Source organism: Podarcis filfolensis (genome assembly GCF_964270895.1).
Source record: "Podarcis filfolensis genome assembly, chromosome: 1".
Classification (NCBI taxonomy): domain Eukaryota; kingdom Metazoa; phylum Chordata; class Lepidosauria; order Squamata; family Lacertidae; genus Podarcis; species Podarcis filfolensis.
Window position 1 is genome coordinate 5,887,436 of NC_139604.1, and position 14,969 is coordinate 5,902,404.

At 40.7% G+C, this 14,969-nt stretch overlaps 2 protein-coding genes across 13 annotated transcripts in view; one reads left to right on the forward strand and one right to left on the reverse strand.

Moving 5' to 3' along the window:
- TRPM8 (transient receptor potential cation channel subfamily M member 8) overlaps positions 1 to 14,969 on the reverse strand; it is a 474,483-nt gene that overhangs the window by 180,547 nt on the left and 278,967 nt on the right. The gene's annotated exons all lie outside the window — the stretch shown is intronic.
- The window catches only part of AGAP1 (ArfGAP with GTPase domain, ankyrin repeat and PH domain 1), a 323,065-nt gene that overhangs the window by 101,546 nt on the left and 206,550 nt on the right, over positions 1 to 14,969 (forward strand). For all 7 annotated transcript variants that reach the window (XM_083627256.1, XM_083627251.1, XM_083627254.1 and 4 more), the window contains 2 exons: positions 5,366 to 5,521; positions 10,444 to 10,536. In XM_083627256.1, coding sequence (XP_083483382.1) covers positions 5,366 to 5,521; positions 10,444 to 10,536 — 249 coding nt within the window. The remainder of the gene's footprint in view (positions 1 to 5,365; positions 5,522 to 10,443; positions 10,537 to 14,969) is intronic.

Below are 14,969 nucleotides of genomic sequence, written 5' to 3' on the forward strand. Positions count from 1 at the left end.
GGATGGCCAAGGGATTTTTTCAATAAGCCTTTTGCCTTTGTCTCTTTCAATACTGCTTCTGCGCCCCCACATTTCTCAATTACTTCAAAAATCTTCTTTAATTTTCTCCTGTCCTTCAGATGGTCCTGCATTATGCCAGCCTTAGCAAATATCTTAGCAAAGATCTTCAGGATCTAAGCTGGTAGCAAAGCCAGTTTGGGACCTCATCCAATGTGACAGATATGTTTGAAGTTTCTGGGGTTCCCAATATATTCTTTGCTTAGTTTATGTCTTCTGGATTTTCGTTTCCAGTTTCTTATCTCAAGCGATGCTTGAGAAGCACAACATGAAGGAGATGAGACCCTACAGTTTGGTGATCTTGTACTTGGATAAGGATATGATAATGGACAAGATGCCTCAGCGGCAGGAGCAATAACAACAACACTTCAAAACAATGTCATTTTCTCACAACTCAGACTGCGTTCTGTCCCACAACTTTTTAAGGCTGTCAACTCAGTAACCATTATGTCCCTTGATTACTATGATATGCCCCCCCAAGACCTCAGCTGGGGCTACTGTATCTGAACAGCAACAACTCCTAGAAATAGGTGAACCTGAAAGTATAAGACGCCCCCTTGTATAAGGACACCCCCCCCCCCCGTTTCGGGGGACTAAATTTTAGGAAAATGAAGGGAGATGGCCCAAAGTTGTTGAGCCTGTCCACCCCCCACAGCTGCAGGGAGGAAACACTCCCTAAAACGTTTCCCATGCACAGCAGCATCGGGTGAATTTGCGCTCCCTCCAGCCATCCGTTTTGCAGGAGCACAACCTTCCCCTATGCCGCTGTGCACCGGAAACGATGCAGGAAGTGCTTCCTCCGCGCAGCAGCATCGGGTGAATTTGCACTCCCGTCAAAGAGATGGCTGGTGGCGCACAGCTCCCCCCTCCCCCACAGCTGCGGGCAGGAAACACCCCCCAGATCGCTCCCCGCTTGCTGTGGCATGGGGAAAGCCACACTCCCGCCAACTGCATGGCTGGTGGCGCAGCGCTTCTCCCCCCACCACGCCACTATCTGTGTATTGGACGACCCCAGTTTTTTCATGTGATTTCTGAGTCAAAAAACTTCATCCAATACATGGAAAAATACGGTATTTCTCATAGCTCTTTACAACAGTTCCCCTTTCTTTATGCTGGATGTCTACCAGCAGTTGTACCTCCACAAAGCAAGCCTCCTGCTTGTGATGTAGTCCAAGGAAATCAAGCCAAGAAAGGTTGAGATGTGCTCCCTTTTAGGTTTCTTCTAATGTGGCCTTGAAAAGTGCCTTGACACCAGGTTGCTTTTATTACCAGTATCTTTCTTGGTATCTTCATGCCCACAGGTTCCTTAGGGGCACAAATTCCTCACCTAAGACCTGTGTAGCCCTTCTGCTTTGACTAAATTTCTCTTTGAACCTCTAGCCCCTATCCATTTATGGAATCTACCATAAAGATTACTTTTCTAGTTGAGATAAGCAAATTAACTTTTGTAGTTAATTTGAAGAAGCAGTTTTAAAAATGACCCTGACGCTATGAAAAATTCACAATTCCATCCTAACAGAGGGAGAATTAAACTTTGAAACCCTGTGAGTAGATATATTCTGTAGGTCTGAGGAAATTGCTACCTCCTTTTTTTCTGAATATGAGAACTTGTATTTTGTATTTCCATGAGTTGGGATTTTAGGAAAGTGGAATCTCTAGTTGTTTTTGCTAATTATTTTTCTTGGTTTTCCAAATTATTATAAATCAGATCGAATTAATTCAATTTAATACAAATTCTTTTCTTTTTAAAAAGGTTTCCTGCTCCCATTACAGGATATGGTCAAGATATACCCCTACTGCTGCGTCCGTCCTCACTTAGTTTCTAGTTGGCATCACTTCACACTTGCCAATAATACTATTCATTCAACTGCCCCTTTGTTGTTGTTGTTTAGTTGTTTAGTCATGTCCAACTCTTCGTGACCCCATGGACCAGAGCACGCCAGGCACTCCTATCTTTCACTGCCTCCTGTAGTTGTACGCCCAGCCAGATTGCTAATTCTTGAGTCAACTTTTGGTCAATCCTTTCTTCTTGTGCCTCTGGGAGACCTTTGAAGCGTAAAACCATCTCTCTCTGGTGCATCTCCGGTAGAGCTATCTGGTCCAAAGTAGCTTCATGTAATGTCACTAGGTCCTTTATTTCTTCATTAGTTGTTTCTTGATTTTTCCTCGGCTCTTTATTTTCATTCACTAATTTCTTAGAAGTGTCTTCCTGCTTGTTGATTCTGCTCTTGAGGTCCTGCACTGATTTATATGTGTGTTTATGTTTGATTGTTAGATCTTTTATTTGTTCAGAAAGTTCTTTTATTAATTTAGCATTCTGCTCATTTTTGCTTTCCATTGCCGTTTAAGTTTAAATTTTTGTCCATTTTTGCTATCATCTCTTTTATATCAAGCTTAAATATTTGAATCCTCTGGGATTATATTCCCTCTTTCCTTTCCATATTGCTTTTACCTTTTCAATGCTAATGGTTGTGTGAGTTACTTTCTCATCCCCCTGTCCTAGCCCCCTGATATTTTCTTAGTTAGTCTTATATCTATTCTGCTTGAGTTTAAGGGTGTTCCCAGATTCAGAGCTGCAGGAAATCCCTTCCCCAGGGTGTCATTGGCAAAAGGATGCTTCCTGATAACGTAAGAGGAAGTGCCATCCCAGAACCTCAGAATGGGAATTTGCTGTAAGGCTAAATTTTCTACTTTCCCTCTCTGTTGACACTGAATATGTTTTTATAATCGATCTTCTCATTTCAAAATAGTTTTCATCAAATTAAAGTAGGTGCTTACTTGGTCTTCTGCTCGCAGGTCTAGCTATACTCCATTTCCCCCCTTATACTAATAATTTCATCTTAACTTCAGCAGTTCTACCTGTTTAGTTAAGGCAGGGATGGGCAAATTTACTGAAATAAAGGGCTGTATTCTCTCCAGGGGTGGGGAAGTTCATGGGTTGCATACCAGGGTGGGTGGTGGTACACCTTAATGCAACCTTCAGGAATGGTAGACAGTTACTCAGCTGCTCCTTTTCCTTCGTTCTTGTGCATCCACTATTAATCCATATGGCGCTGAAGTTTATTTCACAGTTGACTTTCTCCATGCACAAGTGCATGTGATGGTAGCTCATTCCTACAGGAGGCAGAGATGAGCACCACCTTGGGTGGCTTCAAAGAAAATTAAACAAATCCATGGAGGAGAGGGCTATTGAAAGCTACTAGCCTGGATGACTTTGCCTCTGCAATTGGAGGCAGCAATGCTTCTGAATACCAGTTGATAGAAGCCACAGGAGGGAAGAGGCTCTTCTGCTTCTATCCTGCTTGGTTTTGGTTAGCTACTTGTGAGAACAGGGGGTGCTGGACTAGATGGGTCATTGGCCCGATCCAGCAGGCTCTTGATGTTCTTATGTTCTTATTGCAAGCAAGTCTTCAATTACTGGTTATCATTGTGGCATAGATTACCAAACTATTACCTTGCCCAATGCTTATGGCGAGATGAATTCTCTAGCCTTTGGACTAGTAGAATTCATGCCAAACTCCTGAGTTATGGAATCTCTCCCTCAGATTCCCTAAAACTAGACCAAATCACTGCTCAGAGACTGATCCGCCAAAGACTGGATGACATCGACTTACAGCGAAATTATACGCTGGGGGGAGGTGTTTGTTCGCCCCAGAACATTGGTATCACTTTAACTTACTGCGTTCCATCATACCTCTCCTCCCTTTCGACTGTTGCACATAGACTGGCCTTCACCAAAGCGAGGTTTAACGTTTTTCCCTCCAATGTCCCGAGACATAGGTTCTCAAAGGGCCAAGCCCCCGCTGTGTGCGAATGTGATAAGGTGACGCCGGAGTCGCTCCAGCACATTATGTTCACTTGCCCCTTGTTTAATGTGCCACGGGCAAATTTGTTGGGATCAATCATACAGAAACTAGAGGGTACCCCACCAAAATTCCACCTTGCCCAAATCTTGCAGGACAAGGATACCCACACGACCCTGAAGGTGGCTAGGTTCCTAGTTGCTGTCCTCTCCCAAAAGCGACGCCAAGGAGCTCTACAAGCTAATTAAGGCGTAGTATGCCTTTCCATTTTATAGTATTTTATTGTTACAGTGGTGTTTTAGCGATTGCTTTTTTTTTTTTCTCCTTACGGCACAAGCTGTTATTTATGTGTTGTTTTTACCTGTATGGGCCTATGGCCGTAATAAATGATATTCTATTCTATGTTCTTATTGCATTCAGATTGATCAGCTTAAGAGAAGTGATTTGGAAGGACTGTGTGCCTTTTCAGCCTTGCAAACAAGGTGGCTGTGGGGGCTTTTGAATATCAAAGCTGTTACTGTTGTATTTGTGGATGTGCTTTTATAAAAGGAGGACAAGAGCAAAAGGCTATACTCTAGTTATTGAATTTAGTTTGGGGATATACCGTATTTTTTGCACCATAACACTCACTTTTTTCCTCCTAGAAAGTAAGGGGAAATGTCTGTGCATGTTATGGAGGGAATGCCTACGGGTGGCATGCCTACGGATTTTCCTCCTCTAAAAACTACGTGCGTGTTATGGTCGGGTGCGTGTTATAGAGCGAAAAATACGGTAGATGAATTTTTCTGCTGCTAGATGAATGGAACTCTGAAATAGATTCTGTTGAACAATCCTATGAATTAAGATCAGCTTGACAGCAGAACAAATTTTGTAACAGCTTTGGTCATCTTTGGATTGGTCCCTTAGTTGAAGCCACCTAGAATGTTGTTTTTCCTTCATCTAAAGAATCAGATATGGGTGATATGCTGAATGATCAAGAAAAATGCTAAATTTTATTGGGGGTTTTTTTTACTTGAGATTGCTCAGTTTGGCTTGAAATCCACTATCCCCACCCCACTCCATTTCCAGTGCAAACTGGCTAGTGGTTCTAGGATTCTGTGACCTCAGCTTCAGTCCACTATAGACATAGCACCACAAATTTTGGACAGTATGACTGATTTGTAAACGATGTATAGTGCTATGCATCAGGAACAATATGGACAATATTCAGCTAATAGAAAAGAGAGGTTAGCTTTACAGTTCTTAACCCGAGGTACTATTTCTGGGTTAGCGGAGTCTGTAACTTGAAGCATCTGTAACCTGAAGCATTTGTAACCTGAAGCATCTGTAACCCGAGGTACCACTGTATTCCAATTGTCTCTTCCAGTTAAGTTCCAAGAGTAAGAGAGATTGTAGTAATTTTTAATTTTTATTTTTTTAAACCTACTCTGCCTGCTAAAGATGAAATTAAACTTGTGAAGTAGCCATTGGCTTTCTTCCTGTAAAATGGATTTTAATCATTGCAGACCAGCAACGGAGGAGGGAGTTTAAGTGATTATTCCTCCTCTGTCCCATCTACTCCAAGCACCAGCCAGAAGGAGCTACGGATTGATGTTCCACCTACCACAAATACTCCAACTCCTGTTCGTAAACAGTCCAAGCGCCGATCCAACCTTTTTACGGTAAGTGAACCAGGAGACAGAATGCTTGTCTATGTTAATTCATCATTGCTCCTTGATTTACTTCTCTAGTGTTATCTATGCTGACCAACTAGGCATTTGTTTTGATTCTTTAGCAGAACAATAGAGAACTTAGCTCTTGAAGTAGGGACATGGGTAAGCTATGGATGGGGTTTATGGGCATTAGGCTTCCCTGGAATCGTGAAGGGTTTCTCAAAATGCTCTTTCTTCTGTAGTACAAACTAGGACAAAAGTAAGGCGTCAATACTGCTGTCCTGCTCCTGATTCCACTCGTCTGCTTTCCCAGGCAGGAGCCGACAGGCCCTCTGCTGCAGGCCCAGTAACCTTTTCCACACCATGGCACCCACCCATGGCTTGCCACCTGTGGACTGTTCATGCAGGCACAGTTGCACTTGCTGTCCTTGTGCCCCATGGACATTTCAGGTACAGTGGGCAGGATTATGTTAGAGAGTCTTTTCTGCTGTGGTGCCCAGAATGTGGAACTCTGTCCTAGTTGGTTTGCTTGGCTGGTTTGCCAGTATTTCTCTCTTTGCCAGAAACATTTTCTTTTTGATAAGCTTTTGATTTACTTGCTACGCTGCTGTTTGTGATTTGTTTATCGACTCCTTTGTGGTTAACTGTCTGCTGCTTTTTGTAGGTTGGTTGTTGTTGGTTGATTATGGTTTAATGGATTTTTTTACCTTGGAAGACGCCTTGAGCCCTTCCATTGAAAATTGGTGTGCAGTTTTGAATAAAGAAAAGAAGTTTTGAGCTTATCTTGAATTCCTTTTTCATGCTGTGTCTATTCCTTTAAGCAGTATAGTAATAAAGACAGAAGAATCTTAAACACCAGCAATGAACTTATTTTGTTTGCTCCTTATGGTCAGGACTGACCCAGTGGCAAGTGTTACGGGTGGGGGGCTCCTCTCTGCATCTACCCTTTGGGAACTATACATTATGTGAGGATGCAGCAGCAGGCGGCCTTTTCTGCTATAGCACCCTCCCCTCATAATTTCTACAGGCACCAAGGTGGTATTATTTTTGGTGACAAATTGTATGTGCTGGTGTTTGAGTTGTGCTAATTATAGCTTAGAATGGGATCTGTCTAATAGTCTGCTGTATATTTTAGTTTAATTCTAATTTTAGAATTTCTTGTTGTAGATTTTTTTTAATTTTATGAGTTGTTGTATATCATGGATTGGTACTGTAAACTGTCCTGTGGTCAGTCTGGACAAAAGGTGGGTTAGAAATAAAGTTAACAAATAAACAGTTGGTTTTAATGTTGATTGTGATTTTATGTTGTTATATTCCCTGCTGTTTTACAGAATATGTGCCCTGACCTAAGATCAATGGATATAGGGTGGGAGATGAATATTTTTAATGAATTAATAAATACTACAATGTCAGGCTTTCTAGGAAAAGTGGAATGTACTGGAATGTGCACACATTAGCTTAATGGTGATGTGACTCTGCTGTATTGTGAGATTGTTAGATAATGTCTTCCTCCACTAGATGTCAGTGTCAGTCAAGGAACAGAATGTAGAACAGAAGAACTTGAAATGGTCTCTAGAAAGACCATTTGGATTTGTATGAAGAAATTACAGCTTCTTCTTCTGCTCATATTTTGTTTAGGATCCTGAAGTGAGGATGTGCATATTTTAATATTGAAGGCAATGGATTAAAATGAAAGGGTTAAGCACACAGAGTTGTATCTAGTCTTCCCAAGAGAGGGGAAGCTCTGCTGGAAGAAGCTGGGATGGCCATTGTCTCCCATGTCCCCACTGTCACCAGAGCCCCCAGGAGGGCTGGGAGATGTTGCCAGGGGAAGGGCAAACCGGTGACTATCGCCTCTGCTTTGCCATTCCTTCTGCTAGTGGGAGCCTCTTTTCATGCAGGGACATTTCTAGATCCAGCCCATTCATAGGGTTTTTCACAAGGAATATACAGTACAAAGAACAAAAACTTACTTCATTGGTTCTAAATTTAATTCATAAAACCACTACTAATAAACCTCTATCCATTGGAAGTAAAACTGGCTGGCAGAGGTAGATTCATTTACTTGTTTATTTTAAATACAGTACTGCAGAAATAATTGGATGCTCTAATATTTTTACATCCAACTATAAAATTGAAAATGGGATTTTTGTAGTTCCAAGAAGAGAAACACATCATGATTGATCAGATAATGTAAAAACTGATAATACTAACTAACTAGTTGTTAGTTTCATTTACAGAGGGCATTCTCCACATAGAAAATCCATGATAGATTATGCTGTGTCGCAAGTGCCCCATAACAAAACAACAAATATGCTAGAAATTAGATAGAAACTTACAACAAATTGATCTTTAAAAATATTGTTTCTACAAGGATGCTGATACATTAGTGTTCATCAGAAATGATGCTGTATTTCATACTCTTTCACTTGAATTAAAGGATGGTAGCAGTGGCCATTTCTGTAATGAATAAAACTTTCTGAGACTAAAACTTCCTTTCCAGATGCTCAGATTGTTGCATGACACACTTTTGTGGACTGAAGGAGCAACTCAGTCTGAGCAGCTGCAAGGTTAATCATATTTTGTGAAATTAGTTTTATAATACATAAGAAATCCCACATATTATTGTGGCTATATAATCAGTAGTGTGATTTCTCTGAAGAAATTTAATTTGTGTGCAGTTTTTTATGATATAAGGTATTTTTTTAGGTCTATTGTTCAAAGTATGCAGATATAGGTCATTGTTGACCAAGCCACCTAATCTTAATTACCCTTGGAAGATAAATAATATTTACTGTAAGCCAAATGAGTACCCATCTCAAAGTAAGGCTTATTTGTTTAGTAAACAAAAGCGCAGGTCATTTTAATGAAAATTTCGCTTCACTGAGCAATGGATTTCTGCATCTCATTATATACAGAATATTATATATTATATATGGTATGGTTGTGTCTTTAGATAAAACTATTATAAACAAATTGTTCTTTCCCAGTTTTTTTTTTAAATAAAAAGTTGCAGTAGTCCATTAAGAATGTGTTCATACCTATTTCCTGGTTTTGAATGTGAGCCATATGTAGTTGAAAACGGGTAGGGGAATCTACTTGCCCTCAAATATGTGAAATTACAGGATCTATTAGTAGCATAGATATTCTAAAAATGCTAAAAGATCTTGAATGTGGACTAAATAAGATATATGGGGTTGGAGAAAACTAGAGCAGGCTAAAGCAGGTTTTTTGGGCCTGATAGGACTAATTTTATTTTTTAAATAATAAAACATATTTCTGTTAAAATATTTAAAGTGGTTCACAAGCAAAATTCCTCAGCCAAAAATGTACAAACAGGAGCTGTTCCTAGCCAACTATTATGGATTTAGGGAAGGATATCCAGAAGGACTGAGGAAAAGCTGTGAGAAGCATGCAAATATGGAAGAAAAAATTAGCCTGCTCTCGAACTTGAGAGAAGTGGGGACTTTGGCATGTAGTTGAGGGTGTGGTAAACTCAATAGCTTTTACTGAGGCCGTAACTCAGCAACAGGGAGTATGAGGTTCACCACATGGTGTTGGACTCCAACTCTGATCTGTCACAGACAGAATGGTCAACACAGTAAGGGATGTGGGAAGTTGCAATCCAGCAATCCTGAAGGACCCCATGTTCCCTGTACCTTCTCTACCTGGCTAGCCGTACAAGTGAGTCAGGTTGGGAGAATGCAGGTTACCCCCTTTTAGGCCACCTAAATAGTATGAACTTCTATCAAAACACTGTATACTTCTCCTGTTCCCTGAACCATACAGATTTTGTTTTTCACATGCACTTAATTCCATGATGGTTATTCTTTGAAATTCTGTGGTCTGAAATTTTAGTTTTCTTCATCCATCCCTTAAAATACAAAAAGTAGTTGTGACTGATATCCTTATTTTAATTTGCATTCCAAATTTAAACGTTTTAGACATCTCAGTAATGCATTGTAGATAAGCAGCATGATTTCACATCACTTGGTTTTTATTAGCATTCAGTTGTGGCACTGGACATCACCACTATGTTCACTTCATATATCATCTATGATTTGAAAAGCGCATGAAAATGTTTCCCCATTTTCAATATTGCGTGAGTAATGTTCCCACTGAAAAGTAATGGAGTGAAGTTGTCACTTGTCAGCATAGTTATTAAGGGGGATGACTTTTAGGTCTTGCTCATAATAAAATAAATCTGTCACATGTAGATTTACTTATCTCACAATAAAGGAGGAGGGTAGGAAGTTCTATTTAAATAAGATTGTGTGTATTTGTCCCACAGCTGTGTAAAAGCAAGCAGGATGATTCTTACCCCATGAAATGCTTTAAAATAGACAGTACTTACGTTTTGGTTTTGTTCTGTTTTTAAATTAACCAAGATAAAGTAGCCCTTTGTTTTTAAAGGAAAGCTTTATTGTATCTTATCCATTGATCTTTATAGTGAGAGAGGTATGCAGATAAGAATGATTAGCATTTGCCACTTTTATGCTTGTCAAAGCAGCTTGGTTTTCCAAGCATTGTTGGTTTGACTTTGATGCTATCATTCGAAAGTAGTAAAAGAGGAAATTTAATGAAATTTAATTCCAATCAAGGTAATCCATAAAATTACACTGCTGAGTAGTTAATAGCCTTTTAAAATCCCATCAGATGATAATTAAGTATATACACTTGTATAAGGAGTTGCCTATATAGAAAGGCACACAATTTCCTGTTAGCTTTTCTTGTGTCTGTATTGAATTCACAGGAGTTGCTGCTGAGCCATTTAAAAGCTTAAATATTAATATGTAGGTAATATTTTAATTATGTCTTTTGATCTATCTTCTGGTGTGTTAAAACAACTTTTTAAATTTCAAATGTGAATATGGGAAAATATGTGAATTGGTGTTATTAATAACAGTGTTAACTTTGCTTTTACCTTGCAGTCTCGGAAAGGGAGCGACCCAGACAAAGAGAAGAAAGGATTGGAGAGCAGAGCAGATAGTATTGGAAGCGGTCGTGCAATCCCAATTAAACAGGTATATTCTTTTGTGTGTGTGCGTGTGTGTGTATGCACACAGGCCTACGCACACACACGTTTTCCTGTAGTTGGAGACACACCTCAGGTCTTAAACACCATGATGCTGGGCCTGTGTGCCAAGATTTGTTTGATGTGCTGTGGTGATGAATGTTGAAGTCACTCACTTGACATCAATTAGGAGAGGTTCCTATGTGTATTAAAATAGGATCATTAGAATAAGAAGAGGGAAAATGTGACAACAGGCCTAATGAAGTGCAGTCTGCTGGCCTGCATATGGAGCGTGCTTCTAGGCTGAGCTGGCTTCAAAGCCTGCCTTTGTAGAGAGGGCTTTGATTGGCCGTTTGCTGCCAGTCGACAAGGGTAAATCAGATCGCTGTACAAGAGCCCCTTGTGATCACAGAAACAGCCTGATGTGGCCCTCATTTGCTATTGCAGAAGGACATCTGAACGCTGTTCCAGGCTGGTTTGCAACAACTAGGCAATTAGTTGCGATAATCATAGCTGGTGTGTCAGCTGTGCACTCTTGTTTGTAATTTGCTAATGAAGGAATTGTAACTTCATTTAGACCTTGTTATATAGGAGAACATTTACAGTCATAGTATGTGGCCTTAATTAAACTTCCTCGTTACACTACAGGATTTGAAATTGAGGATTTGTTTTGGTTTGTTTGACTAGTGCAGGTTCACTTGAGTAATGTGTGTGTGTGTGTGTGTGTGTGTGTGTGTGTGTGTGTGTGTAGCGAGAGAGAGCACATATCTGTTACAAAACTTAGGACTCATAATTTTTGGCCTGTACGTCAGTTCAACATATTTATGATACTTGGATATTCTGAGGTTTTTTTGGCTTTGATAACTTGACCGTTGAAGTCAATGTCCTTGATCCCCATTAACTTGCTTGGAAAGTTTCCCGTGGCAAAGAAGTTAGGTAGTGTGCCTTCTCATAAACATTTGCCATGTTTCCTTGATAATTTAGGTGATTTAACCTGTAATAACTTGTGGCCCTCCACATGTTGTTGGACTACAGCTTCCATCAGCCCCAGCCAGTGATGTCAGTGGTTGAGAATGATGGGAGTTGTAGCCCAGCAAAATCTGGAGGGTCACAGGCTCCCTACCTTGGCTTTGCATCTTGATAGTAGAAAAATGCAAATCTTCTGTGTGCCACTAATGTTGTTGCTAAATAATAATAATAATAATAATAATAATAATAATAATAATAATGTGATAGCAAAATATTTCAGAATATACTTTGTATAGGGATTTTTACAAATTAGCCTTAGACTCAATTTTTCTCAGGACCCGTGGGAAAGGCTAGAAATTAAAATATTGAAAATGGTTGAAGATTTATCAAAGGCTAAACACACACACACACACACACCCCATCATCTCCCCCTAAACTCATGTGTTGGAGGATAATTTTAAAGTTTCATTGGGGTCTGTGAAGTTGCACCTGGATAAAAGTTCCTATGTTACTTGTGTTCACACTAAGGCCAGAAAGTGCTTAGTAATCCCCATATTTCTATTTTCCCCTTAGGGGCGCAAAAATGTGGTTTATTGAATACCAGGCTTGCAATATACGTAGTAGTGATTTAAATTCTGAGTATGGCTTGGAGATTGCAGGATTTTTCAAGTCCAGCTAGAGAACAACCAATAGGCCAAATGCCGGAACAATAGTTTTATTGTCAGCTGTTTGACACTGTTGCCAAAATCAGCATCAGTGTCTCCTATAAAGAGTGACTGAAATGCCACATTTCGATGTCAAGATTGCCTTTGTTGTGAATATTGCACTCTCCCAGTATATTGGGAAATCCAAAATTAGGGAGTCAAGCACTGTTCTTTTCATCCCTGGCAAGAGCTTTGTGCTCAGATTGGCCCAACAGTCCTTCAGCATGGCTATCATCCTCTAAAACAGGGGTCCTCAAACTACGGCTCACGGGCCAGATCCAGCCCGCCAGGGTCCTGAACACGCCCCACCTGGCAATTGCTGCAGCTGCAGCAAGAGGAACCTTTTCGGCCTGCCAAGCAGCACAAGGGGAAGCCGACAGCCACTGCAGCAGCGGCTCCAGTGAGAGCAAGATCGAGGAACAACCTCGCTGGGTGGGTAGGCGTGCTTGGGCCCCCCAGGCCCGGCGTGGGTTGGCAGGGGTGAGGGAGTGGAGGCGGGGCGAGAGGCGAGCTGGGAGGGACACCAGCCTGTGCTGGGCTCAGGCTGCCTGGCTGGCTGGGGTTGAGGCGAAGGAAGCAGTGCGGCTGCAAGCGAGGGGTGCTGTGGCTGCGGCAAAGCAGCAGCAGCAGAAGATACAGACGGGGTATGGCGTGTTCGGGTTCCCTTCCCTCACGGCTGGGGCCTGGGCAGGTGCGTGACAGCCGAAGCTGAGAGCCCTTCCTTCCCGTGCCGCCGTCCCCTTGCTGCCACCCACCTCCCTTCCCTTCCCCGTCCGGCCCCCAACAGTGTCTGAGGGACAGTGAACTGGTCCCCTGTTTAAAGAGTTTGAGGACCCCTGCGTTAAAAAGAAGGTTTGGAGTGAAAACTTGTTTTTATTTCTAAAACTTCTGCTTCTGGGCCAGGAATCTCTCATAGCTCACACATTTTAAAATACATTTCATGTAGCAAAACAATTAGTATGAAAACCAAATATTAAACTATCCATTGTAAAACAGCAGCAGGGAACTACAGGCTACATCTAGACACAGTAAGACTAGCCCACCACTAGCTAGTGCCCAATTGTTTCTCAGAAAAAAATGAATGCTTTCCAAAGTAGGAAAGTTTCACCGGTTTTAACTGAAGGAAAGGAGAGAGCTCAGCAGGCAAGAATTCCTGGGCAAATAATTCCTAGTAGCTGCTTTTTGAATCTCACATGGCTGGGCAGAGACAAAGCAGAGCCTCTTCTGCTTAACTTGAGGACATCCATACCAACATTTTATTATTGTAGTTGTTACTACAAATGTTTCTGTCTGCTATGTGTTTTCTAAATTGTGCTTTTTGGTACTGTTGGCCTTGTCATCTTTTTTTACTATCATTTCCATTCTATTCCTGATGTTCAGTCCATGAGTGCTGTTGCTCACATAATCAAAACTGTATCCCCATTGCCCAAGAGTGAGCTCTGAGGGTGCTTGGGACACCCTTCCACTAAGGCTTGCAGAAGCCCAAACATTCCTTAGGCAGAAATTCTAAGGCAGCCCAGTGAAGACTGTCACTGTTTAGTGCTAGAGATGGAAGGGAAACCTGCTGGGAGAAGAATGGAATGGAGTTGTTGAGATTGCTCTCCCAAGGGCAGCATTTTGTTGCCAATCCAAACTGTATTATTTGTTAAAATCTTATTTATCCTCTGTTGCTGTTTTAGTTTGCTGGAGTATTTTTTTTCCATAGCAAGCACTATATTTCAACAAAATCAAAGTAAAATTGCAGAAATTTCATGTTGTGAAACACTTTTCTTTCCTTGGGCATTTACTCATACTTGGTTTTTCATAACATCTAATAACAGTGGAGATACATAAACACACACACACACACACACACACACACACACACACGGTATCTATAATGTGACGGGGGTCCCGTCATCTTCCCTGCTGCTGTGTACATAATAAAGGGGTACTAGTTATTGAAGAGGTGTTTTGTGTTTTCATTCCCTTTACTATTTTTTATTTTATTTTATTGGTACTATTCTGTTCTGTTCTATTAACTAACTTCTTTGCTAATGATAGTTGCCAGATTTTATTGTACCATGAAGACAGCATGGCATCCTTCAACAGTTTCCAATATCTGGCTATCATTAGTCTTGCTGCTACCAATAATTTGCCAATAAGGTGTTTATAATGCAGGTCCATAATATCTCTCAAATAAAGGTTGGGTAGTGCCCACTCTGGACATTTAATAACCTGCCCCATTATTACTTTGACTCCCACAAAGCATGTTCATCATATATGCTGATGCTGAAAAGAAAAAGATGTGCTGCTGAACTGAGTTGCCATTGAGCTGTTTGCCATGAGACCAAGATATTCTTCCTGCTAAGCCAGCACCAAATGCTGCACACTCTTCTACCTGCTACCTGTCCCTATTAAATCTTCTACAATGTGTGGTTTTTGTTAGTTGATATATTTCAAATATTTTTAAGTTTGCTGCCTTCATGGTTATATATGCGGATCTCAACATTTTTAATTACTTGACCAAGAAAAAAGTATGTAGTTTTAATTTATCTAGGGCTGTGAATAGAATGATTACATGTGACTATGTAAATTGAAAAGAAATGTGATTCACATTTGTGAGGACATATATAATTACTGGTACATATAGGAGTGTTCGTATAAACATATTCCTCACAAAATACGATCATTAAAATATGCTTTCCTGCAGCAGTGCTGCCAAATAAGAGGGCTATGTTTGAAATTGTTGTGAATCTTTGCGTTCCCTCTTTCCACCCCTCTGTCTAGC